General features: G+C 37.8%; 1 protein-coding gene across 1 annotated transcript; it reads left to right on the top strand.

The window, feature by feature from the left end:
* Window positions 1–8,708: 8,708 nt before the first annotated feature.
* On the top strand, window positions 8,709–22,737 carry FTHL17 (ferritin heavy chain like 17). The gene is made up of 4 exons (XM_072606960.1): window positions 8,709–8,942; window positions 20,181–20,327; window positions 21,418–21,543; window positions 22,382–22,737. The coding sequence occupies exons 1-4, from the start codon at window positions 8,841–8,843 to the stop codon at window positions 22,535–22,537; spliced, it is 531 nt and encodes a 176-aa protein (XP_072463061.1). The 5' UTR covers window positions 8,709–8,840; the 3' UTR covers window positions 22,538–22,737.
* Window positions 22,738–27,028: the final 4,291 nt, after the last annotated feature.

The following is a 27,028-nucleotide window of genomic DNA, read 5'->3' as shown; positions in this document are numbered from 1 at the left end:
TGATCAACCGCAGTCAGACACACCGAAATTTCACTTTATCATGGTTATGTCATTTTGGTCCCCTTGGAAGAAAAAGGACAACAACCACCAATCAACCAGTACATTTTGTAGGTTACTTGATATTGTCATCACCTTTTGAATATATACTTCTTCTGAGCAGAGACTATTTTGTTTTTTCTCTTTTCTTTTATACTTTGTACTTAATATTGTCAGACACATAATGATCACTTAAATACTTGCTTACTAACTTATTAAGTGATTGACTTCTAAAAAGATATTTTACTAAACCATTCAAATATTTGTTATACTGAAGGCAGAAATATGATAACTATAAAAAGAAATTCAATTTTAAAAATCCATACCATATGGGGGGAAATAGTAGTAGACAAACCAGACAAATTCAGATATCAAATCTGAAATGGCTCTTATGGAACAAATTCATTAGACAGACTTTATCCCAAAGAGACAAAGGCAAGATCAACTTCTGTTATCATCTGCAGTTCATTACTGAGATGAAAAAGACTTCTAAGGCTACATGAAGTCTTTGTAGCCATACTCCAATGGAAACGAGAACAATCTACAAAAATGAATTCCATGATAATCTTCTAAATGAAAACAACAGTTAGGAGTTAAATGCAATGTAGAAGCCAATTTCAGAGAACAGTATCAACTAGAGTGTCTTTTAAATAAACAGTTATCAGCTTATATTTTTTTCCTTTGGTTTGCTATTGTACTATCCAAAATGGATTTTAAAAAAAAACACAGAAGTATGATAGAAAAAAATGCAAATATGTGTGGTTTCAGACAGATTTTATTAACTGACATCCACATTATATGTCAGCCTTCTCATACATATTACTGGCTATAAATAGTGATCAGGGAATAAGGTTAAATAAAATTTAATCTGACAATCTTATCTAGAGATTCAGTTTTTCATTTATCCTCAGTGACAACTTGGGAAAGTTCTTTCAGGCTTGCTTCCACTGTTGGCCTGATCTGGTATGTATCCTAGGCTATTTTCCAAAATGATGCCATGGTGAGGGTAAAAATCAAGGAACAATGAAGCTGGCAGAGGTTGGTGATATAAAACCACTTCTTCTATCTAACTCTGAGTTGGCATGAGGAAAGAGACGTTCAAATCACGTCATACTTCCTTCCTGACTCATGCTAGTTTTGTTCAATGTAGAAATGGTGACAGAATATAGACCATGCATCTGTTAAGATCAAGAATAGGAGGGAAAATGTGAAGGCTCATCTACCACTTAGGAAAGCATCTTGTTTAGGGATGATCCTCAAAGGCTTCTTTGTGATGTCAAATCACTGTTTAAGAGTCAGTTTGATGGAATATAATTGGAAAAATCAAGAAGAGTTTGAACATTCAAACTCTGGAGATGTCTTCAAGAAAGATAAGGAAAGAAGACTACCCAGGTAGAATGGAAAGGATCCTAGATTAAGAGTCAGAGGACTTGCAGGTCCTGATGCTATAAGGTTCTCTGAGTATGAAGCAGGAGGTATTGTGTGCTATCAATCCACTATAATTACCCTACTACCCCATCCCTTCAGACGTGGAGCCATTAGTTTCTATTAGAACAATTCCAATTTTTAGAGTTATTTTCTTTAGTGCTTTTTTGTTTTACTTTTGCCAATTGTTCATTTGAGATCTTTAAGGAGCTATATTTTTTAGTATTTTTTTGCTCTTCTTTTATAAACTTTTCATTCTCTTTTAACAATTTTCTTGCATAGCACTCATTTAGTTTTCCTAATTTTTTCCTCTACCCTCTTTATTTGATTTTAAAAACCTTGTTTTTCTTTTTTTGCTCTCAAAAATAAAACTTTTTCTTTAGCTCTTCTAGGAATTCTTGTCAGGCTTATGTCCAATATGAACTTTTCATTTTTTTTATCATGGTTTTCAGGTAGACCAATAATTCTTAAATTATCTCTCTTGAATCTATTTTCCAGGTTAGTTGTTTTTCCAATGAGGTATTTTACATTTTCTCCTTTTTTTTTAAATTCTTTTGATTTTGTTTGACTGATTCTTGATGACTCATAGAGTTATTAGGTTCCACTTGGCCAATTTTAATTTTTAATGAATTGTTTTCTTCAGTGACCTTTTGCTTTGTCTGAGATCATGATTGCTACCCCACTTTCTTTGTCTCAACTGAAGCATAATAGATTCTGCCCCCAATTCCTTACCTTTACTCTGTGTGTATCTCTGTGTGCCTCAAAGGTACTTCTTGTAAACAACATATTGTAGGATTCTGGTTTTTACTTCATTCTGCCATGCATGTCCATTTTATACTATGAGTTCATCCCATTCACATTTATAGTTATAACAGCGTATTTCTCTACATGCTATTTTCTATTCTCTTTCTCTCCCTGCCTCCCTCTTCACAAGTGTTTTACTTCTACTCACCACCCTCCCCAGTCCCCCCTCTTTCTATTATACTCATCCCTTTTTACCTTCTTATAGGGTAAGATACATTTCTGTATCCAACTGAGTGTATATATTATACTCTTTGAGATTTCAGATGTGGGTATAGTGACAATGCTATCCTCTTCTGAATTTGTGTTTTGATCTTCCTGTCCCCATAGTGAGAATACATGGTCTTTATTTTTCCATGTTGCTTTTTGCTCATGGTGTTTGCATTTTTTTTCTGCTTTTTAAAGTTGATGTCTGCCTCTGGGGCACAAGGGGAACTGTCCCACACTTCTTATGCTGGGAACTAGGGGCCTGGTTACTGGCTTTGTGTGCTGGGGCCCCAGGTTCTGGCATCTAGAGGCTGTAAAGGCTGTAGCTTACCTGGTGCAGAGATGGAGTTAGTGGTGGTGGCTGGTATGTGCTGAGGCCAGGTGGGGTATGTCTGCATTTCCTCAGGGTTACAATGAGGCTCATAGGGTGAGGTGTGAGGGTGGTGGTAGTCAGACTGCTGGAGGTCACCTCCTCCCCAGGGGCTAGGTCACAGGTAGACTCAGCTGCTGGCGGACAAAAATTCGCTATGCAAGCGGTGGTTCTCCTTGCTGGTGTCTACTGGTTCCCTTGACTATGAGTCATCAAGAATCAGTCAAACAAAATTTAAAAAAAATGAAAAAATAGAAGAAAATGTAAAATACTTCATTGGAAAAACAACTAACCTGGAAGATAGATCCAATAGAGAAGCATGAAAAGGTAAACAGGAAAGAGAAGTCATAAGTGACTTACTAAAGTTGAACTATTTACATTCCTACATGGAAAGACAATATTTGTAACTCTCGTAACTTTTTTCAGTATCTGGGTAGTTGGTGAGATTACACACACACACACACACACACACACACACAGCACAGGGTGAATTGAATAGGAAGGGATCATATCTAAAAAACTAAAATTAAGGGGTGAGAGAGGAATATACTGGGAGTAGAAAGGGAGAAATGGAATGGGACAAATTATCTCTTGTAGAAGAGGCAAGAAAAAGACTTTTCAATGGAGGGAAAAGTGGGGGAGGTGAAAGGGAAAACGTGAACCTTACTCTCATTATTTTTGGCTCAAGGAAGGAATAAAATGAACACTCATTTTGGTATGAAAGCCTATCTTACAATACAGGAAAGTGGGGGAGAAGTGGATAAGGGGGTGGGGGGGATAATGGAATGGAGAGCAATGGGAGGAGGGAGCAATTAGAAGTCAGCACTCTTGGGGAGGGACAAGATCAAAAGAGAGAATAGAAGAAATTGGGGGTAGGATAGGATAGAGGGAAATAAAATCAGTTTTACACAACATGACTATTATGGAAGTCATTTGCAAAACTACACATACATAGCCTATATTGAATTGCTTGCCTTCTCAATGGGGATGGGTGGGGAGGGAGGAAGGAAGAGAAATTGGAACTCAAAGTTTTAGGAACAACTGTTGAGTATTGTTCTTGCTTACAACTGGGAAATAAGAAATACAGATAATGGGGTATAGAAATCTATCTTGCCCCACAAGAAAAGAGAGAAGATGGGAATAAGGGAAGGGAGAGATATTAGAAGGGAGGGCAGATTGGTGGTAGGGGTAATTGGAATGCTCAGCATTTTGAGTGGGGGGAAGGGAGAAATGAGAAGAAAATTTGGAACTCAAAATTTTGTGGAAATGAATGTTGAAAACAAAATAAATAAATAAAATTTTTAAAAGTAGTATTTGAATTAGCAGTTGAAGATCATAAAGGATATGGTGGCCATATAGATAAACTGAAAAGAAAGGAAGCCTACAAGGATTACCTTGGGATGTCCATGTCTGACAAGTTCACCCTAAAGAACAAATGAATGATACTTCTCACTTCAGGCATAGCCACGTCTACCAACTTAAATATTGTCTGACCTGTTGTGTTGAAAGAAAATACTACTAACTGTGTTTGTATTGTGTATGTGTGTGCAGTCTCCTTGTATTCTGAATAAATGAAAGTAGGAATAAAAGTGGACTTATCTTCCTGTTCATTTTAATTGTCATGTTTATATAGATCAGGAATATATGATGAATATACAAAGAACTATAAATCAAATTAGAAATTAAGTGAATAGGTCACTTTAAATATTCAGTGAAGGAGAGGTAACTTCTATTTTAGAAGTCAAGGAAGGAAGGAACAGATGCCAATAGGTGAAAGAGAAGGGAAAGGGAATCTATTCCTTGCTTGTAGGATGGTGGTCATAAATGCAAAGATGGGCAGACAGCAGGAGCAGAGAGGAAAATAGTGACTATTCCAGTTTGGCTAGATTAAAGAGATCATGATGATTATACAGTAATGCAAGGTTCAAATGTCAAGTTAGGCACTTTGTGGGTGGCTATTTCATTTGTTAGGCGATAATGAGCCACTGAAAGTAGAGAGACATGATGAAATCTACAAATAAGACAGATTACTTTGGCAACAATTTAAAGGATGAATTGAGATGGGGATGGGGTTACAGACAGGGAATCTGGCTAGAAATCCATTACAATAGTTCATGTGATACGAGTCTGAAGCTGGATTAAAGCATTGGAAGTGGAAATGAGGGGATGTGTGAGATACTAAAGAAATAGAATAAAATAACTAGCCAGATATAAGTAGTAAAGGAGAGGAGTCAAGAATAACTTTGAGATTAGCTTTGGTGACTGGGAGAATAGTAAAGCTATCAAGAGAAAGGGAGAAGATAGAAGGAAGGACAAGTTAAAGAATAAAGACGAGTTCCATATGGGATGCATTGAGTTTGAATTAGTGGTGAGAAATCCAGTTGGAGATGAGAAGAAATTAGGAAGTGGAATCTTAGAGAAAGTTCAGGGATGCAGCCACAGATTTGGGATTCATCTCTGCAGAAGTTATATTTGAATCCATAGGCAACGGGATGACCAAAGCAAAGATGGCGGAGATAGAAGATAAAATCATAGACAGAGCTTTGTAAGACATTTACACTTGGGGGTTGGAGGATAAAGAGGGATTAGTAAAGAAAACTAAAATTGATCAGAAATGAAGGAGGAAAAAATAACAAATAAATGCAAATGTCATGGAAGCTAAGGGAAGAGAAAGAATCCTACTGTCAGTGGCATCAAATGCTACAGACAAGTAAAAGAACACGGATACCATTAGATACACCAAATGAGATATTCATTAATGGCATTGGAGAGACCAGTTTCAGAAAAGGTGATAGAGATGCAAACCAGATTTCAAGTGAATCAGCTGATAGTGAGAAAGTAGAGACTAAATATAACCTCCTCTTTTAGGTTTAACAGTGACTAAGAAGGTAAGAACATTCATTTGAAATTGAAACAAGATGAGGAATATTCTTTTAAAAATATTGTATTCAAAGCATGTTTATAGGCACAGGGAAAAATAGAGAGAGATTGAAAATTCAGGAGAGATAGGGTGAAGACTGTGAACAAACAAATTCCTGGAGGAGACAAGATCAAAGGCCCAACTGGCTAGCAAATTTTAACAAGGGAAAGATCGATCTCATCCTTTGAACGACTGAAGAAAGAAATAGAGGATGAGAGAAGTCACAAAGTGCTTTCGAGCTTTCATTAATATTGAACATTCAGACAACTATAATCCTCTAGTTTTTTCTGTTTGTTTTCCCAGAGGAAATACTGTCTTATTATGCTATACCCATTCTATACTTATACAGTTACCTTTTTTGAAATTATTGCTGGATTTTCTCTTTATTTTTACTTAAATTCCTTTTATTAGATTCATCTTCCAGTTTGATATTGTCAGAAGTTCTGATAGATTTTCTTTATACCTCTGTTTTTGAAAAAGTCATTGATAAAGCTATTGAACAGAACAATTCTGATGATAGAGCCCTGTGGCATGCCTAGTAACCAACTCAAGCCTGACCACTACCAATTAAATAGTTTAGCAATCTTGAACAAGCAGACTTCTATATTAAGACATACACGGGTTATGATCTGCCTTGAGACTTTAGAAACCTGTACAGATGGTTTGGGTAATTTGCATTTTCATATGATCGTAGAGATGGAAGTGGCCTTCAAGGTCCAAACTCATCATCTTATAGTTAAGAAACCTGAGGCCCAGGTTCTGTGTGACTTGCTCAAGATCACACAGATAGTATATCAATGAATCAATCAATTAAAATTTATTAAGTGCTTACTATGTGCCAGGCACTATGCTAAGTTCTGGGGGTACAAAAAAAGACAAAAGACAACTCCTGCTTTCAAGGAGTTTACAATGAAATCGGGAGGAGAGGGAGGAGGTATATGTGAGGGGGAACAACATGTAAACAAATACATAAAAGCAAGTCATATAAAGGATAAATAGAAAATAATTCAAAGAGGAAAATCACTGCTGTTAAGAGGGGTTAGGGAGGGCTTCCTATAAAAGGTGGGTTTTTAGCTGGGGCTTAATGATCAGTAGTCAGAGTGGAGGAGGTAGAGCATCCCATGCATTGCAGGGGGACTGCCAGAGAGGGGAAAATGTCAAGAGCCAAAAGATGGATTGTCTTGTTTATGGAACACCCATGAGTCAAGTGTCACTGGATTGAAGAATACATGTTGGGGAGTAAGGTAAGGAGACTGTAACAGAGGGAGGAGGATAGATTATGAAAGGCTTTGAATGACAAACAGAAAATTTTGTATTTGCTCCTGGAAGAAGCCACTGGAATTTACTGAATGAGTGGGGAGCTGACATGAATTTTAGGAAACACAATTTAGTGGTTGAGTAGACAATGGATTCAAGTGAGGAGAGGATTCAGGCAGGCAGACTCACCAACAGACTATTGCAGGAATCAAGGTGTAAGATGATAAGGGTCTACACTAGAGGTAGAAGTGGGCATATTCGAGATGCATTGCAGAGGTGTGTATCACCAAGGCAATATCAGCAGCACCAGTGGTGACTATGAATATGTCAATGTAGTTCTGAATCACAAAGTATAACAGACTCTCCATATAAAAGGCAGAAGAAAAACATTTATTCAGACACCAGAAAGCCAAATCCCAACACCAGAAAGTCAAATCCATAATAGTAACCAAGAAGTCAATATACATTATCACTTCAGGGAATATGGGCATTCCCAAGTCTCCTCTCTCTTCTGGGGCCTTCCCACAAACAAACACTCACAAGCCTATCTGTCTGTTTGCCTGTGTTCTTTCCTCTCTCTGCACCAACCACTGTCACCAACTTCCTCCCAGTTCTGTTCCACCCTTCCTGTTCCACAAATTCAGCGAGCTCCTCCCACTTTAGGCTTCCATGTGATTTAAGCAGGTCACATGGGCCTATTAACAAAGGGGAAAGATCTTCCCATTTAAATTACTATTACAAGGTGAAATCAATAGGCCTTGGCAACAGCTTGGATATGGAGGATGAGAGATTGTGAAGAATCTAGGATGACTCCTAGGTTGTGAGCTTGAAGGACTGAGAGGATGTTGCTGCCTTCTGCAGTAATTGGGAAGGTAGGAGGGTGGGGGGAGTGTTTAGGGGGAAAGATAATAAGTTCTATTTTAGACATGTTGAGTTTAAGATGTCTACTAGACATCCAGTTCAAGATATCTAAACAGCAGTTGGAGATGTGAGATTGGAGGTCCTCAGAGAGACTGGAGCAGGAAAAGTAGACTTGAGAATCATCAGCATAGAGATGGTGTTTATGAGAGCTAAGGAGATCACCAAAATTGAGTAAGTAGATTGAATCCATGTCCTCAGATCCCAAGTCCAAGTTCTCTTTCCATTGTATCATGCTGCCTCATCATATTTATCCAACATCTTCCACAAAAAACATATCATATGGATATGGGTGGGGAGGGGGAATAATGAGTTTGTTTAGTAAAGCATTTTGAGCCACTCAGAGCAAAAGTTTAAATGAAAAGCATTATCTCCACCAATTGTAGTGTCAGGGACTTTAGCATGAAGCTGATTATTTTTCCATCAAAAAGTCTGGGCTATCTATAATAGCAAGAAGAGCACCCTGACCTCTTTGAAGGCATCTTAGAAATTAAAAGCTGGGTCACTGCATAGCCATTCTCCTGATTTTTTTTTATTTTAATTACCTTTTTTCAGTTTGGGGAGGAGTAATGAAAATTCAGATCATACTTGTCCTCATTTTGCAAAAAGTGCCTTTTTCATAAATGGACAAACAGTCTTTTCCCTTCCCTTTCAGGGTAGTCATGGCAATCAGGGAAATGACTATTCTAAGACATCCTTCCCCATTCTGATTGGTCATGTGGATGGTCAAGAACAATCCTATTGGTGGAGAATGACTGTCAATCATACTTCCATACTGGCTTGACTGGGCTTAATAACAGTTGCATTACAGAACACTTTTCTAGAGTGGTAGTAGAGCTGGAATAGGACTGGGTGTCTCTCAGCAGTGTTCCTGATTGGTGGTATCTAAACTATAATAGTGTTGATATGGGGTCCCAGGTGCTCCAGAACTTCCACACGGACTGTGAAGTTGCCATCAATGACCTAGTGAACATGGAGTTATGTGCCAACTATGTCTACCTTTCAGGGGTAAGCACTTCTGTCTTTTGATTCCTTAAAAGTTGTGAGAGGTTGGAAGTTTAATCTTTTAACCTTTCAGGAAATCAGCAAATATGTATTGAATGTCTGTTACTGAGAGGCTTGCTAAGCAGCCATAACTCACATACAAATTCTACAAAATATGTGCAATTCATGTGTGTGGGTAAAACAGGCTTGTAAATAGACATATCTGGTTTATCTCCTTTGTTTCTACCTTTTTTTCATAAACACTTAGCAAATTGTGTTCAGTTTGAAATTCAACTGCCAATGATAAATATCCCAGCAGTAAAAACTAACCATATCTTATCTTGGAAGGACAACAGTATTTTCTTCCCATTTCTCCATAATAGAGTAGTAAGCAAAGATGCCCATTTGAAAATTTTATACCTTTGCAGGGAGAGTCATAACTTTATCCAAACTCATAAGCTTATAATTTTCTCTTACACAGAATGTAAAGTGAGAGAATTGAATTAGATCTCTAAGGTCCCTTATGTCCTATATTTCAAATCAGTTATGTTCCCAGTCAAGCAATGGTACTAAACATAAATACAGAGGAGGGAAAGATAAGCACAAATTATCTAAAGAAACAGAATTATGATTTTCAAAGATCCATGACCCTAACGTCAGTCAGTCGGTAAACACTTATTGAGAGCCTGCTATGTAGTAGACATTGTGCTAAGCAACAACTTATTGGATAATAGATAAAGGGAATGATGTCTCAATGCTACCCACGTGCATGAGGAGCAGAATTGGTGTGGGAGCTGAGGAAAATGCAAACCTTTCTACTTTGAGAGAGGACACAAATGAGTCCACCCTCTCTTCAGGATCAACTCTGGAATGAAAGAAAAGACTTTGGGAAGTAGCAGTGTCTCAGCATGTCTCTAATTCCCAACTTGCCTCTCTACAGACGTCGAAGGATTTCCCCCAAGATGAGGTTGGAGCCTTTCCCTTCAACGAATGGAGCAATCTCACTTCCAGTGGGAAAGTTCATTCACTATTTTCTAGCATAGTCTAATCCAGGTGGGAGTGAGGGGAGGTGGGGAACCCACAGGTAGCCTTGTTGGTCCTTGGGTGCAGCCTGAGTCCAAGTTTTACAGAACAAACCCTTTCATTAAGGGGATTTGTTCTATGAAGTTTGGATTCAGTCAAAGGGCTGCACTTGAGGACCTGGAGGACCCCATGTGGTCTTGAGCCTTCAGGCTCCCTACCCCTGGAACTTCTCTGATTTTTGCTTGGTATCTGTTAGGAAAAATTGGTTTATTTGCTATTCACTATTTGTGATAGTCTTTGTGTAAGAAGTTTTTGGTGGGTCAAACATGTCCATAAGCTTGGGGTACCACCTTCCTCTTTAAGCGTTAGCAACCAGGAAAGCTGCCTGAATCTTAAAAAAAAATGAATTCTTTTGCATTACCAATTTTTGAGGGAGCCAGATATAATTGCATCCCCTTTGCATGTTCCCCTCCAGGCAAGAATCAAAGTCTCCATTGGAGAGGGGTAGGCAAGATCCCTGAGATGTCTACTGAAGGCTTCCTGGGAACCACATTTAGATAAACTTATGCAGATACACACATAACCAACAAGGAAGGGATCAAATCCTGGTGGTATCACAGAAAAGCTTTCAGAGCACTCAGTATCTTTGTTGGTGCATAGGGTAAAACTGTTTTAAAAAAACCATTTTAAAAGATGTTTTTTTAAAGTTCTGACAGGTTTTGTTCAATTCATTGTTTCCCTTTTATGTGTGATTTTAAATCTGAGACCTTCCTTTCAATTCTTTCAGTATAAGGTGTTTTTAAAAAATAATCACTGATATTCCTCTCAGGCTACAAAAGATAGTCAAAAAGATCTTTCCTTGGACAGGATTGTTCTCTACCACCAATGTCCTTTTCCTGCTACGGCATACAAAAATACATACATAAATGCACAGTGTAAACACACACACATGCACATGTGGCCATCATGTGTGATATACATGTATACATATGTGCACACACATGCACATAGGTCTGCATTGCACACTATCGCACATATTCTTACATGTCCATGTACGTACATGTACACATATATATGCATAAAGGTGCACAGACCAGTTCATACCAGATCATGAGAATTAATTATTACAATTTAAGTATGAACGTTTACACCTCAAGAATTGGCAAACATCTACAAATCAGGATTTGATTTATTGTTTAATAGTCTAGACTTACAAAAGTGACAGAGAAAATGTTAATAATGCAGATTTAACATGAAAATGTGACATGGATACTTTTTTTGGAGAGTCAGTTATTAAGTGTATACCAGGATATCACTGAAAATGTGTGTATGCACACACATACACATGTATTTATTTGTTCACATGTGCATATGTGCATACATGTATAACAAAAATATGTGTATATATACACATATGTATATGCATGTATATTTGCATAAACATGGTATAGTGATAATATAGCTTAACATTTATGTTGTGATGACTATGTGCCAGGAACTGGCCAAGTGGTTCTATATTATTATCTGTTTGATCCTCTCAGCAACCAGATGCAAAGAGAAGTGAAACAACTTACCAAGGGTCACACAGCTAGTAAGTGAAGACAGATACGCACTCACACCTTCCTGACTTCAGGCTAGGCTTTTAAACCTGCTTCCCCACCCCCCACAAAGTACACAGATTGGAGAAAGGAATGTGCATTTATATAGCACCTACTCTGTGTTGGGCAATGTGCTAAGCACTTCTGGACAGAAACCTATCCTTGAAGATCCTGGCTTTATGACTCTGGGAATATCTTGTAACTGCCCAGTCCTGTAGGTCATTCTGAGTTATAAGTTGCAGAAAAGGTGCTGACCTTCATTGGCAGAGGGAGTTTCTTCACCTGGGATATCTGCATACAGATTAAATGAAAGCTTCAGTTAATATCCCCATCTCTATTATACGGGTCTAAATGTGTGTACATAATATATATGTTTCCATTGATTCATTTCTTTATGGGTGCATGTATATGTCGTGTTTACTATATACACAGCTCCAAGTTCACTTGTTCTTTGATGTGACCCTTTGTTTCCTGACAATTATAAAAGTGTTTTTTTTCACAGATAACTTTTGCATAGACATTGAGCACCATGACTTGAGTATCTTTCTTTAAAATTATTTTATTTGTTTTCAGTTTTCTACAATCACTTCCATATATCTTAGATTTTTTTCCCCTCCCTCCCTTTCCTACCCCTTTCCTCCCCACTCTCTCCCCCAGACGGTGTGCAATCTTATATAGGTTCTACACATACATTCCTATTAAATACATTTTCACCTTAGCATGACCTGAGTATCTTGATAGCAGTATATGCTCATACATTCATTCATATTTATAATGATAGTGATATAGGAATGAGAAGGGGACTTTCAGCTGGGGTCATGCCATAAGCATTTAGGGTAAGATCTCCTTCGTGCTGGAGTTATTAGACTACTCTCCTAAGAGCTATCACTTCTTGAGCTTAGTTTAAATAGTAGCAGTGGGGAATTGGGAGGGCAGGGACAATTCTGGGAAATTACAGCCAGAGTTACAAAGCAAAGAAGTCAAAACAAGATAGGCCTTTGTTGGAGGGTGATTCTTGGGGTCACTAAGAGCATCACACAGTTTCTCAACAGTAAACTAACCCTTTTGCCTTCTACTGTTCAATTGTGGATCCAGCTCATTGTTCATGAACAGCGTGCCCAATGCATATGGTTCTGTGCAGTTTGGATTCATTCAAAGGACCACCCTTTGTGGCCTCGAGGCGGCAGATTAGTTCATAGTTCTCCAAGAACCACACTTTGTTTTTTTCATCTATTTAGGGTTTTCCTCATTGGATAGTTAAGCCAAACATTTTGTGTGATTATAAATCCCATTTAGTAAATTCTTTAATGTATGGTTCAGGGATTGACATAATCATCGCAATGCCACAGGCAAACATGAACACTTTGAAGGGCCTCACCACTTTCTATAAAGAATCCCTCTTACAATTTGACCCTAAGCACTTAGCACAGTGCCTGGCACATAGTAGATGTTCAATAAACGTTTCTTGACATAATGATTGACTACACTGGATATTGTCATTTTTTTCATTATATATTTTTCAGTTGATCTGCATTTATGTTGTGTACCACCTGCCGCACCCCCCCCCCCATGTCCAGTGGAAAAAAAGGATAAGAAAAACAAATAAGTGTAGTAAAGTAAAACAAATTCCCACCCAGGACATGTTCAGAAATGGAGTTTTGATTCTGTACTTGGAGTCTGTCACTTCTGTGGATTTGTTTAGGAGCACAGGTCATCAGCCTCTGTAATTATGGTTCATCATTGCTTTGATCAGAGTTCTTTAGCCTTCACAAAGTTATTAATGTATAAAGGGTCTCTCTACCTACACTCACTTTTGGTTGTTTTTGTTAAGTCGTTTCAGTCACGTCCAAATCATTGAGACCCTATTTGGGGTTTTCTTGGCAAAGAAACTGGAGTGGTTTGCCATTTCCTTCTCCAGATCATGTTACAGATGAAGAAACTGAGGCAAACAGGGTTAAGTGACTTGCCCAGGATCGCAGCTACTAAGTATGTGAGGGTGGATTTGAACTCAGGTCTTTGTGGCTTCAGGCCTAGGGTCACACAGTGCCTCATCATCAACTCACAAAAGTTTTCCCGGATTTCTCTGAAATGACTCTTTCAACATTATAGCACAATAATTACATTCATTTGTTCAGTCATTTACCAATGCATGTTTTTGCAGTTTCCAGTTCTTTGAAAGTATAAAAAGAACAATACTTTTTTATGCACGGGTCCTTTTCCACCCATAGTAATAGCATTCACCTCATAGGTTTCTTGTGAGGATTAAATGGGATGTTTGTGAAGTGCTTAGTAGGTCCTATATAAATGTTCAATCCCTCCCTCCAAAGTCAAGTTCAAATGTAGCATTGCTGCCAGACTAATCCTTATCTCATCTACCATTGGGTTTCTCAAAGATCACTCATTGTTTCTTGGGGCATAGATGTTGGGCTGGTTACAAAACCACACACAGACTCAGACCCCAGAATTTTGGTCCTCAGGTGGCTTCTGAACTCTCAGGGGCTTGCTCTCCCCGCTTTGCAAAATTTACAAGAATATAGCCTTATAATTTATCTCATCTAAGACAACAGCAAAGCACAAGAACAAGCTTTATGTTCTTTGACAAATTGTCAGCCTCTGAGGGGAGAGGGCCCGCGGTGAAGCAGACAAATCAAGAGCAGTGATCCACCAGGAATGAGAGGTAGAGGCCAACTAATGGCCTTTTGAATACTTCCACAGCTCATCCAGGAGCCTCCTGTTCACCACATGATTAGCCAGCTAGAATCTGTTACAGAATGCTTATGCAGGTTTCAAAGTTCCTTCAAGACACTTCCATAACACACAGCAATGATTCTCCCCAAAGCAGGCTCCCTAGCCCGGGGAGTCACTTCAGCAGCATTCTGCAAAGGTGCCTGTCTCCATTACATCCCCTGTTCAATTTCATCCTTAGGATGACTTTGCTTAGTGGAGCATCTCCCTGGGTTTTTCTTTAAACTTCCCTCATTGCTCTCCACTGTTTTATAAGTTCATTATTTTTTGCTCTTGTCCTCTGTAAGATTTTACAAAGGAGAGAGGATTCTGGGAAGATGGCAGAATAGGTTAGAAAACTCCAGTCTTTCCAAATTCCTCTACAAAAAAAGATACAATATCACCTCAAAATGAACATCAAGAAGCAGAAATAAACAAAAGTTGGTGTAAAATGGTTGCCCCCTAAGACAACTTGGGAGGACCTCCAAGATAGACTTGGGATGGCAGGGAAGCAGTTGGATGGAGAGAGAGCCTCAGCCTCAGAAATGTTCACTTCACAGCAGTGTGGGGTCAGACTTCTGAGTAGAGGAAGACTGAAGGACCCTCAGCTGGCACCCTGTGATGCCAGGCACAGCTGTGCTGACCAGATGCGGTCCTGGGACACAGCTACGGGCAAGAGGGAGCTAGCACACTCCCCAGTGAGTACAGTGCAGTAGCAGAGGGGATGCTGCTGTCTGTGGACACCTACTGGAGAGTAGAGGCCCTGGTTTCAATTCCAGGGCAGAGGGGAAAGCTGAAATTTTCAGCCCTGGGAGCAAGAGTATTTATGGTTCAGTATGGCTGGGGGCCCTAGCCGTGGCTTAGGGGTGGAGAGAAGTGCCTAAGGTTAGGCCCTTGGACAAAGCTCAGAAAATAACAGTAAGAAGGACCTGAGGCCTGGGGCACCATTCCCCACACTTCAGGACTAGAACCTGATTATTATAATAATAAGCTGCTAAATAAATAAAAAAAATTAGTCAGCAAAAAGGAAAGAGCCCAAACATAGACAATTACTATGAGACAGAAAAGATCTGGGTTCATATTTTGAGGAAGATAGTGTAACAAAAAGAAAAAAGAAAAAGCCACTCCTTTTTCGAAGAGGAATGTCAAATGTTCACAAGCACAAAAAAGTTCTTGGAAAAACTTAAAAAGGGCTGGAGAAGAATTTACTACGTTTCAGGTGATGTAAAAAAAAAAAATCAGAGGTAGCAATCATGATCTCAGATGAAGTTGCACTAAAATAGATTTAATTAAAAGAAACAAATAGGGAAATTATACTGTGTCTCCAATATTATTTAACATTATTTTAGACCATTTAAAATAACTGTAGACATATAAAATATCTGCGAGTATACCTGTCAAAATAGACTGAAGAACTACATGAACATAATTATAAAACACCACACAAAAAAGTCAGATTTGAATAATTGGAAAAATATTTATTGTTCATGGGTGGGCAAAGTCAGTATAATAAAAATGACAATTTTACCTAACTAATCTATTTATTCACTGCCATCCCAATTAGATTACTAAAAAATTATATTTTACTGAGTTAGAAAAAATAATAATAAAATTCATTTGGAAGAACAAAAGGTGGAGAATTTCAAAGAAACAAATGAAAAAATGTAAAGAAAGCAGTACCAGACCTTAAACTATTTTATAAAACCGTTAATACCAAAACTATCTGGCACTTGCTAAGAAATAGAAAAGTAGCTCAGTGGAACAGAATAGAAACATGATTCACAATAGTAAAAGACTATGGGAACTTTGTGTTTGACATATGTAAAGATTTATGTTTTGGGATAAGAATTCATAATTTGGTGTGTGTTCGTCCTTTGTTGCCAAAGAAGACCATGCCATCAAAGAAATGATGACACAACTTGCACTTGAGTTTGTTTTGAGTGAAGGAGGGCTGTACAGGTCACCAGTCTTACTTCTCCTCCAGAGCCATCTGAATCCAGTGACCAAATACTCATCGGGATGACTGGAGATGACCCAGGATGAGGCAATTGGGGTTAAGTGACTTGCCCAAGGTCACACAGCTAGTGAGTGTCAAGTGTCTGAGGTGAGTTTTGAACTCAGGTCCTCCTGACTCCTGCACTGGTGCTCTATCCACTGCACCACCTAGCTGGCCCCAATTTAGTAAAAACTGTTGGGAATGATAGAAGCAGTCTAGCAGAAATTGGGCATAGACCAAAATCTTAAACCATGTACCAAGATAGATAACGTCAAAATAGACACATGACATAGATATAAAAGGAAATATCACAAGAAAATTAGAACATGAAACATATTACCTCTCAGACTCATAAATAGGAGAATAATGATGAAATGAGATAAAGAGCATTTGAGGTATAAAATGGGTAATTTTGATTATATTAAAAAGGGCTTGTATCTATAAAACCAATGTAACCAAGATTAAAAAGAAAGCAGAAAATTGGGAAACAACTTTCATAGACAATCTCTCAGATAAAGGTCTCATTTCACAAATATATAAAGAACTTTGTCAAATTTATAAGAATATGAGTCATTCCACAATTGATAAGTGGTCAAAGGATATGAAGAGGCAGTTTTTCAATGAAGAAATCATAACTATATATAATCATATGAAAAAATGCTCTAAATCATTATTGATTAGAGAAATGCAAATTAAAACAACTAAGATATCTGACATCTATCAGATTGGCTAAAATGGTTGATACCTTTCAGTTGGGGAATGGCTAAAGAAGTTGAGGTATATGATTATGATGGTATGTTACTGTGAAATAAGAAATGATAAGCTGGTTGACTTTAGAAAAACATGGAAAGATTGGACATATGAAGAAAGATGCTACCTACCTCCAGAAAAAGGACTGACAAATAGAAATATGCATAATATTGTCTTACAAATATGTATAAGTCTGTATATGTCTATCTACATGTATACATACACATATACATACCTATACACATATATATATCTATATGCATATAGATATATATGTATAATATATATAATATAATATATATGTATAATATATGTATAATATGTAAATATATATTTGTGTTTAAGTGTAGCCCTCACTAGGGTAGAGTGGGATGGAAGGGAGAAAAAAAGAGAAAATGAAGTGCACAGCAGAGAAAAGAAGAAAACTTAGAAAAGAGCATAGAAAAGGTGGATGGCTTTGAAAATAATACATTGCATTTATTACAAAGGTTTTCAAAAAAATGTAAACAATTTGAAATGGAAATTTATCATTTTATATTGAACCTCTCTATGTTCTGCTACGTACATGAAAATTTTTTTCCTTTTCTCATTTTTTTGAGTTTAAAATGAATAAAATAATTTTAAAAGATTTTACAAAGAAGTTTATATTCTAAAATTGAAGTTTCAAGACAGGTATAACCCTGTACCTCTCTCTCTGTCAAGGGGAAGGGAGTGAAAGAAGCATTTATATAGCACCTTCTATATGTCACACACTATGTTAAGTGCTTAGAATCAGCAAGATTCATCTTCATGATACTTACTAGCTCTGTGACCCTGGGCAAGTCACTTAACTCTGTTTGTCTCAGTTTCATCATCTGTAAAATGAGCTGGAAAAGGAAATGGCAAACTATTCCACTCCAGTATCTTTGCCAAGAAAACCACAAAGATTACAAATAGTTGTCTATGACTGAACAACAACTCCTAACAAAGCAAAACTGATCATAGTGACCTCATACAACATTTCATATATGCAGTACCCCACTCCCCCACCTCTATTTTAAAAAAAATTAATGGAAATCTATTTTGTTTCCTTCCCACCTATACTTTGCTCCCCCCAGCTGGGTAGGAGGCAGAGGAGAAAGGGAAAAGAAAAAGACCATTTCTTGAAACAAAGGCACGTAGTCAAGCAGAACAAATTCCCCCATGATTGTACACAAATGTGTGTGTATGTGTGCTTCGTTTCACTCCCTAAATTCATCACCTCTAATGTAATGGATGACATGCTTCATCCTCAATCCTGGAGAATCATAAATAGTCATTGCTTTGATCACAGTTCTTACTGCTTTCAAAGTTGTTTGTCTTTATACAGTGTTGTTGTCATTACATAAATCTGACGAGAAGCTTCTTTTATTCTTCATCAACTTACAAAAGTCCTCAAAAGTTGCTCATTTTTATCATATTGATGTCATGGTATAAATTGTTCTGTTCCTGATCATTTCACTCTGCATCAGTTCATAGAAATCTTTTCATGTCTATTTTAAATCATCTCTTTCATCATATCTTATAGCACAATAGTAGTCCACCGTAGATACAAAGTAACAATGCTACACCCTCGATACAAAGTAACAACGCTACACCCTCAGAGGTAGAAAACATCCTAGCCTAAAGAAAAAAACTCCCCACCAGAAGGTGGGCTGGCTGTTGCTGTTGGGAAGGGTGGGGCAGAAGGGAAGAAAAGCCCTACAGTATTTATGGTACATTGCAAATACTCCCCAATAAGGAAATTATTCCTCTTAATGGAGAAAATAAAAGCAAAAAAGAGTTAAACAGTTTCATTTTCTTTCTGTAATCCCCTATCATTATTTCTCTTTCTAAAACAATAATTATTCATGTCCTCATCTTGTTTTTCTTGTAGCCAACATAGATGAAAAAAACTTTTCTTGTGTATGTGTAGGTGATCTTAGCATTAATTGAAAACCTTATTCATTTGCAGTTTTAGCCTTTATTTTAATAAGGCTATTCTGCTCCTTTAAATTTTTACTCAGTAACTTAAGTTAGTCACAACAAATAGAATGATTTTTTTTTAATTACAAGTCCAACTTTTCTCCTCTTCCCCCTAAAAGAAAAGGTGTCCACTAAGTTTATTTCATCAGAGGAGGGCATCCTTGGGTTTACCTGAGGATTACGGAAGAGACTTCTCCTCATCCAAAGGAAAGAACATTGGGTCTCAGGAGAGAATTTTGGAAAAGTCACTGGTAGAAACTCTAACCAAAAGAAAGGGAGAATCTGGTCTGAGGAAAGATCCCTGGGGCAAAGAAAAGGCCGTCAACTATATTTGTTCCACAGAGTAGGGAGAGGGAACTCAACTCCTAAGGTCTCAGCGACATAAATGAGCAAACAAAAAAACCCAAAAGAACTCTTATGATTCTAGGGATGACCAAATCATAATAAACTTTCACATAAATATAGAATTTGATAGCAGATTTAAAACCTACTTTATAGTAACCTGAATTTAGTCAGTGTTTGCTGTGCTTGGGAAGATCTGTTTATTCATTTGAGGTGAATACATATTTTTAAAAACATTGGCACAAATTGCAAATTCCTCTCTAATTTATAGAGGTTAGACCCTATACCCTTCTACTCAGTAAACTTCAGGGGCTCCACATCACCTCCAGGATCAAATGAGAAATCTTCTGTTGGTGTTCAAATACCTTCATCAGCAATCCTCCAATGCCCCTAAAATACCCCCATGCCTCAAACACTTTTCCAGTCTACTTCGATCTTACTCCCCACCACATACTACTTGGTCCTGTGACCTTGCTCTTCCATAAACAGAACACTCCATCCCGGCTTTCTGACTGGCCATCCTTCTTGCCCAGAAAGTTCTCCCCATTCATCTCCACTTCCTGACTTCCTTCAAGTCCCAACTAAAACCCTTCTACAGGAAGCCTCGCCCAATCTCTAGATTCTAGAACCTGTCTTCTGTTAATTATTTCTTATTTATCACATGTATAGATTGTATATATCTGTTTTCCTGTCTGCCGCATTAGATTGTGAGCTCCTTGAGGGCAGGGATTGTCTTTGCCTGCACTTAGCACAGTGCCTGGCACAAAATAGGCACTTAAATGCATACTGACTGACTGACTTATTTGAACAACCCTATTTATCTTCACTTTTGTCTCTGCACATCAGGCCTACTTCTTTGACAGGGATGATGTGGCTTTATACCACTTCAAAACATTCTCAAAAAATCAATCTGATGAGAAGCTGGAACACGCTCAAAAATTCCTGAAATACTTAAATAAGAGAGGAGGCCATATTGTCCTACAGGACATAAAGGTGAGAGCTAAACCTTATGAGATAATACAGAGTCAGAAACATAGAATGAATTTTTTTAGGGACCTTAAGGACACTTGCAAATAAATCTAATCTTCAAGCCAGTTAATTTATAATCCTATAAAACTCTGCTACTGCTACCTAATTTTAATCCTGTCACTTCACCTCTTGGCTATACCCAGCTTCTGTTCTTTCCCATTCTAAAAATAAAGACAACATGTCTCCTCATGATAAATGAATACCCCTCCCCCCAAGAAATTCAATTGGAATAATAGTGCCTATAGATTTATACATGGAAGTGATTTTAGAATCATCTGGTCCAACCCACTCATTTTACAGATATTGAAACTGAGGCCAAAAGCAGATAAGTAGTTTGCCAAAGGTCACACAGGTTTTAAGTGGAAGACCTAGTTATGAATCTCATGAGATTTGGCTTTTTTTTTTTTTTTTGATATATGACAGTCATGTCATAGTAGATAGAGTAACTGGACTTGGAATCAGGAAGACCTGAGTTCAAATTCTACCTCAGATATTTGCTAGTTGTGAGACCTTTGGCAAATCACTTTTAAACACTCAGCCTCACTTTCTTAATCTGAAAAATGAAAATGATAATAGCCCTTATATACAGGGTTATTGTGAGAATTGTCTGAAATGTGTTAAGTGCTTTGCAAACCACAAAGCACTATACAAATGCTAGCTATTACTAATACCATTTCTCTTATTATCATTATATAATGGATATTATAATAATGTTACAGTGGATGAAGTGCTAGAGTCAGGAACATCTGAGTTCAAAATCTGTTTGGTACAATTATCAGCCCCATGACCATGGGTATATTCCATGACCTCTAAGTCTCAAGGAACTCAGACTTTTTACTAAGTAACAGACCAGATGAGATTTACTGGATAGAAGTTCCCACAAAAAATTCCTATGACTGCTTTAAATTCAGACTGTACTAATCTGAAGTTCCAGGCATATATCAAGTTACTCAAACATCAGAATAATTCTCATATTTATGGGTAAAATATAAGGTTGTAGTTTAAAAGAGAGTAGTTCATGATTCTCAGTCATTCTGTGATTGAATTTGAACAGAAACCAGAGTGTGATGACTGGAGAAATAGCTTAGAAGTCCTGGAAATAGTTATGAAGATTGAAAAGAAAATAAACCAGGCCCTACTAAACCTGCATAATCTGGCAATGGAAAAAAGTGACCCACATGTAAGTATAGCAAAAGAATTTCCCTGTTTCACATTTTCACATATGACTTAGAATACATTTGTATAATGTATGTAGCCCTTACTTCTGAAATAGTTCTTCAAAAAAAGAAATCTCTTTGAGAAGATCTTCAATAAGGGGCTGAAGGAACACAGTCACTCAAGAATCACAAATCTGACAGTTTACCACTCATGGACAGGCAAGCGTTTAACTCCCCAGCCCTTCAGTTCCATAGGCTAACTCAGGTAGTGGGTGCTGCATATGGGGAGAAGCACGCACTAAGAAAGCACACAGAGTCTGTGCTTGTACCTGATTGCAGTTGCTGACCTTGTTCAGAGGGCCCAGGTGGAAGGAGAACGTTAGGAGCCATCAATCAGTGGATGACCTGAACAGCAAGTCCCTTAACCTATCACAAAGGCTTTGTGATTCAGAAAGCTTGCTAACCTTACTTACATACAGGGAATAGAAGTTTGCTAAACTGATTATGATCAGAAGAACCTTGCATTCTTTGATGAAATGAAACTGACTAAACCAGTTCTTGGCTACTTAGAAAACTCCCAGGTGACTCAGTGGTCAAGCCTGGAATTGCTCTTGTCTGCTTGGCCAAGCAATAAGTCAATTCTCACCAACATCTAAAGCAACCTATTTGCCTTTACTTACCATCAGAGATGTTGATGAGAAAAGCAAAGTAGGTTTGGGTTATTTCTTCTTGGGAAGGACTCTTCTAAGGCCAGTATTTCATTCCTTTCCTGTTTTCCTCTATGTCCTAATGAAACAACTCCCTGGCACTGTACTGCACTGATCACACCTTTCACATGATTTCTCACTTTTCTTTCTTCAGCTTTGTGATTTCCTGGAGCGGGAGTATCTGGATAAGCAGGTGACAATTATCAAGTGTCTTGGAGAACATATCACCAATCTGAGGAGGCTGGGAGCTCCTGAGAGTGGCCTTGGGGAGTATCTCTTTGACAAGCTCACCCTGGGGAACAGCCACTGAAATCTCTATATTCTAGAAAAAGTCTGTTCTTGCTGATATTGCACTAAGATAAAATTCCTGAAGGAAAATTACTGTTTTTGTGCTTGCAAATAAAGCTTGGTATTTAAAATCTTGTGACCATAATTCCATTCATCTTATTATACTTCGAAAGCTGCCCTTTAAGAAAAAAAAATACTTCAATAAACTAATTTCCAAATGTAATAAACCAAAATTTTCTATTGATCTAGAGTAACTATTTAAATTGTCCGTTATTTGTAAACAGCAAGGATTTGAGACTGGGGAAAAGGAATCTTCCTGGTTGCAACTATGGAGAGATGTTGGGCAGGCTTCCAAATTCTCTGACATCTTCATAAATCACCAGAGGTAACTGGAGGTAAGGGTGTTCTTGTCTAAGGGGATGGACTAAAATCAGGGGTAGGGAAATCCGTGGCTTCAAAACCACAAGTGCCCCTCTAGGTTCTCAAGTGCCACTCTTTCACTGAATCCAAAATTCACAGAACAAATCCCCTTAATAAAAGAATTTGTTCTATAAAACTGGGACTCAGTCAAAAGGCCACATTCAAAGACCAAAAAGTCCACATGTGGTCTTGAGACCTCAGATTTCCCACTCTTGGATGTAATAATAAGCACCCTAGCACACAAGGTGGGCTGCTAGCACAGGTTCTTTGATATGTTTTTCTAAAGGAAAGACAACTTTAAAGGGATCAACAATCTTACTTTAATTACAGATAAGTAGAAAGAAGTGAGTATGGAAAACACAAGCAGAGAAATTAGCAGAGATTCAATGGACAGGACTGCAACTGTCTGAACAAAGTAATACGACCACCTGCATGCATCACCAGACCAGAAGACCACCAACATCTGAGTAGGTAGGGGCCTCTTAACAAATGGTTACTCAGAGTCCCATACAGGGAATCCAAAGGTCCTTCTCATAAGCGAACCCCCAAAGCAAAATTGCAACCTCCCAGAATATATAACAAAGACTTGGTCCCTGATTGGCTCAGAGTCAGCAGGCACAAAACCTGTGTGACTCAGCATCACTGTGAATTATCAGGGTTCAAACAATATCAATCCTTCAGATGTTCACAGTTCAGCCTGAGCCTGAGAAAACAACAAAAATCCCACCCTGCTTGCACTTACACTGGACTAAATGATGCTTAGCTCCATAAAGACAAAAAATAACACTATGAAGTTCAAGCTTTCCTTTCAAATGCAGCACTCCAGATGCCAGTAAACAAAGATTTACATGAAAATGTTGGAAGCTATGGCAAAATAATTGCATATTATACTCTGAAGCAACAACACAACTTCTAGTTTAAATTAATGTAACTTTTAAATAAAACTTGCCTTTATCTCTCTTTCCCCTCATTTCCTTGGCCTCCAGGCCAATTCAAGTCTTGGCCAGAAGGAAACTGAAAACTTCTCTTTTAATTTATAAATATATTTATTACAAATATTTTTAAGCTGTCAAATTATTTCTTGAATGTGTTCTAACTCAGGTCCTTTATCATGATCTTTATTTGCTACTCCCAGAATTATGCAACTCAATCTAAATTCACAATTTGGAAGCCACCACTTCCATGAAATCTTTCCCAAGTCAAGCCAAAATAAAACCCATGATAATGTAATGAAGATAATTGGAGCAACATGCCTGATCTGCTGGACTGGTGCAGCCCTGAACCATGTGCAGTGACAGACTTAGAATCCAGACTCTTATTAAAGAGCACACAGCTTCTGACTAGGCACCTTGTGTCTCCACATAAGGTTACAGCAAAGACAATTGCCTACTGAACCAGGAAGAGGGGTCCACACAGTAGACTTTGAGTGACACTACCCATTTTCTTTTTATATTTTCCTCTCTTTGAAACATGTTGCTGATTCAGGAAGACTTCCTTTTGAACTTACAGTAAGGAAGTTTGTGTGTGTGTGTGTGTGTGTGTGTGTGTGTGTGTGCTAGATATTATCAGTATTATTATATATGATATATAACATATTTCATATGATATGTTATAGCATTATAATTGTATTATAATATATAATTATACTATGGTGTGATATTATGTGAATAATAATAATATGTAATTATTATTATTTTCCCCCTGCCCGGCACCCCAAACAGCTATGGCAGTTGTGTGGTCATGGCAACAATGGTATATGTTTACCTAGATGAATCTGGGAATGGACTTCCAATTCCTGGCTGCCTTGCTGCTTTATTTCTTTGCCAAGCAGAGATGTTGTTATTTAGTCATTTTTCAGTTGTGTCTCACTCTTTATGACCCTAGTTAGAGTTTGTTTGCAAAGATGACTAAATAGCAAATGTGAGATAGATATTTCCAGTCTTGGTGGCTACCTTATCCCCTGGAGAGTTCAAGAGTTCCTAGGTCTCCATGTTGGTCATCTTGTTGGGGGTGGAGGGTGGGGAGGAGAAGTGGTGATCTCCACTGATGAAGGGTCCAAAAAAAAACTACACTATGACCTGGAGATATTGCCAAGAGATCTAAATTTATGAGCATCTCAGATGGTGCAGGTCAGAGACAAAAAGAAAAATTTTGTTCATCTGGGTATGGTTGGCTATTTTCTTTGTATTCTTTCCTTCCTAACAGAGTGATGAGCTCCTTCTACGTCTGAAGTGCCACGCATGACCTGGGCCACTTATCCCAACTCCCACTGTCACTCATGAGTCCTCAGAGCACAGTGGCATCTCTGGGTTCCATACTGATGGCTCAGGGATATCTTTTCTAGGTCTATAATTCACAAGCCTCCACTGTTGCCCTTTCCCCTCCAAATCTGACAATCAATTTAGTCAACCAGACAATTAGCCTTTAGTAAGGGTAATTATTAAAGTGGTACTGACTACTCGGTTAATATAGTTGGTACAAAATATCCCTCCTAAAGTCTGTGACATACTGTCCCATAAGTATATACAGAGACCAAAGAAACATGGACCCAGACTTAGAGAGAGTACATGTGGCAAAGGGGTACCGCACAGCTCCTTCTCATTGGAAAATATTTTCTCCCATTCATGGACTGCTTAGAAGTTCCACTCGGTCTGGTGGAGTTTCTTTGTTGGGTTCCTTGTAGAACCATAAATTTATGTCCAGCGCATACTGTTATCAGCTCATCAAAAGATGTTGCTAGTATACTGACGGGGAATCTAAAATTCTTTGGACACTTTGAAGCTCAAAAACGTTTACTTCAGTCAAAAGAAGGAAGAGGGTTTAGATTTTGAGGCCTCACTTCCTCCCAATTGGTTCCCTCCTAGAAGTTTTACTGGAGCACCACCATTCTGGATCCAATTTCTGAAATAATCCCTGTTCTAAACTAACTTTAAATTTTATAGATGCCAATTCAGGTGTGGTCAAGTTTGCTTAGCCAATCTAAACATAAATCCTATTATACTAATTCCAATTTTTGCACTTAATATAAAGAAACAATCTCAGTCATAGATGTAGCTTTATTCAATCACTATTTATTAATTGATGAAAGATATGATTTAAATTGAGACTAGTTCTCACTTCATTGAGGTATCTGGCAGGTGTCACTTACTTAAAGTGTGAACCAAGAAGTCTTTTTTGTGTTTTAAGCAGTCCAGGAATGGTAGAAAAAGTATAAATCTGTACTATATCTTTGCATTACTTTGTATACTGAATATTTTTCTAGAAGGGACGCTCTCAGTCCCCTTAAGGGGTGCCTTAGATTTGATTCATACCTGCACTTGGTCTTTAAGTAATTTTTCCCAGCACAAACTGAGGTGGTGGCATAATGAGCCAGTAAGTTTGAGAAAAGCCTTTCGAGTGCTGACTTTTTAGAAATTCTACTCATGTCACTATATGTCAACTAGCACTACCCAGGACTCTAAAATTATTTTACTTTCACCCTTTTGAGTCTAATTCTCTGCTTATATCCTTTTTGCATCTATACTTTAACCCTCTCTTTAGGATCAGGAAGATTTTTTTGTGTATGACTACTTCTTCCCTGATCTCATTTTGCCTATTACACCCCAAATCTCCTCCTGTTTATCTATTGAATTTGATGTATTGTTGGAACTGCTTTGGATTTTGTCTGTGTATGTGCATGAGTTTGCACTGTGTCTGGAACGTTATCAGCATTTAATAAAGAATTGATTTGAATTTAAACAACAAACGTATGCATCCTCATTTTATTGCTTACTTATTAAAACATCATCTGCTACATTTTCATTTGGTAGGGATCTTCCTCTATGTGGAAGATCTTGAGAATCAATCCCTAAATCACTTTAAAATCATTAGTCCAGTATAGATTTCTTCAGGCTGCATTTGGTCAATTTCAGCTGACTAATTTTTGATCATTATTTTCTTTATTTCTCTACTGTAATGGCTCCTTCTAGATGATCTGTTTGTCTTTGTCTTGTTCATACTGAGTCCTTCAGAGAGAAATAAATAACAAATTTGTCATGGAAATAATTATTTTTCTTGCTTTGGCATATAGAATAAATTAGGGTTAAGATCAGAG

Source organism: Notamacropus eugenii, chromosome 5, assembly GCF_028372415.1.
Source record: "Notamacropus eugenii isolate mMacEug1 chromosome 5, mMacEug1.pri_v2, whole genome shotgun sequence".
Classification (NCBI taxonomy): Eukaryota; Metazoa; Chordata; class Mammalia; order Diprotodontia; family Macropodidae; genus Notamacropus; species Notamacropus eugenii.
Note: the sequence above shows the minus strand (reverse complement) of the source record. Positions and strands in the feature narration are given on the sequence as shown.

Coding starts and splice junctions, on each gene's coding strand:
- FTHL17 (XM_072606960.1), top strand. CDS start 8,841: ATGGGGTCCCAGGTGCTCCAGAACTTCCACACGGACTGTGAAGTTGCC. Junction 8,943..20,180: donor ACTATGTCTACCTTTCAGGG/GTAAGCACTTCT, acceptor TCTGCACATCAG/GCCTACTTCTTTGACAGGGA. Junction 20,328..21,417: donor TTGTCCTACAGGACATAAAG/GTGAGAGCTAAA, acceptor GAATTTGAACAG/AAACCAGAGTGTGATGACTG.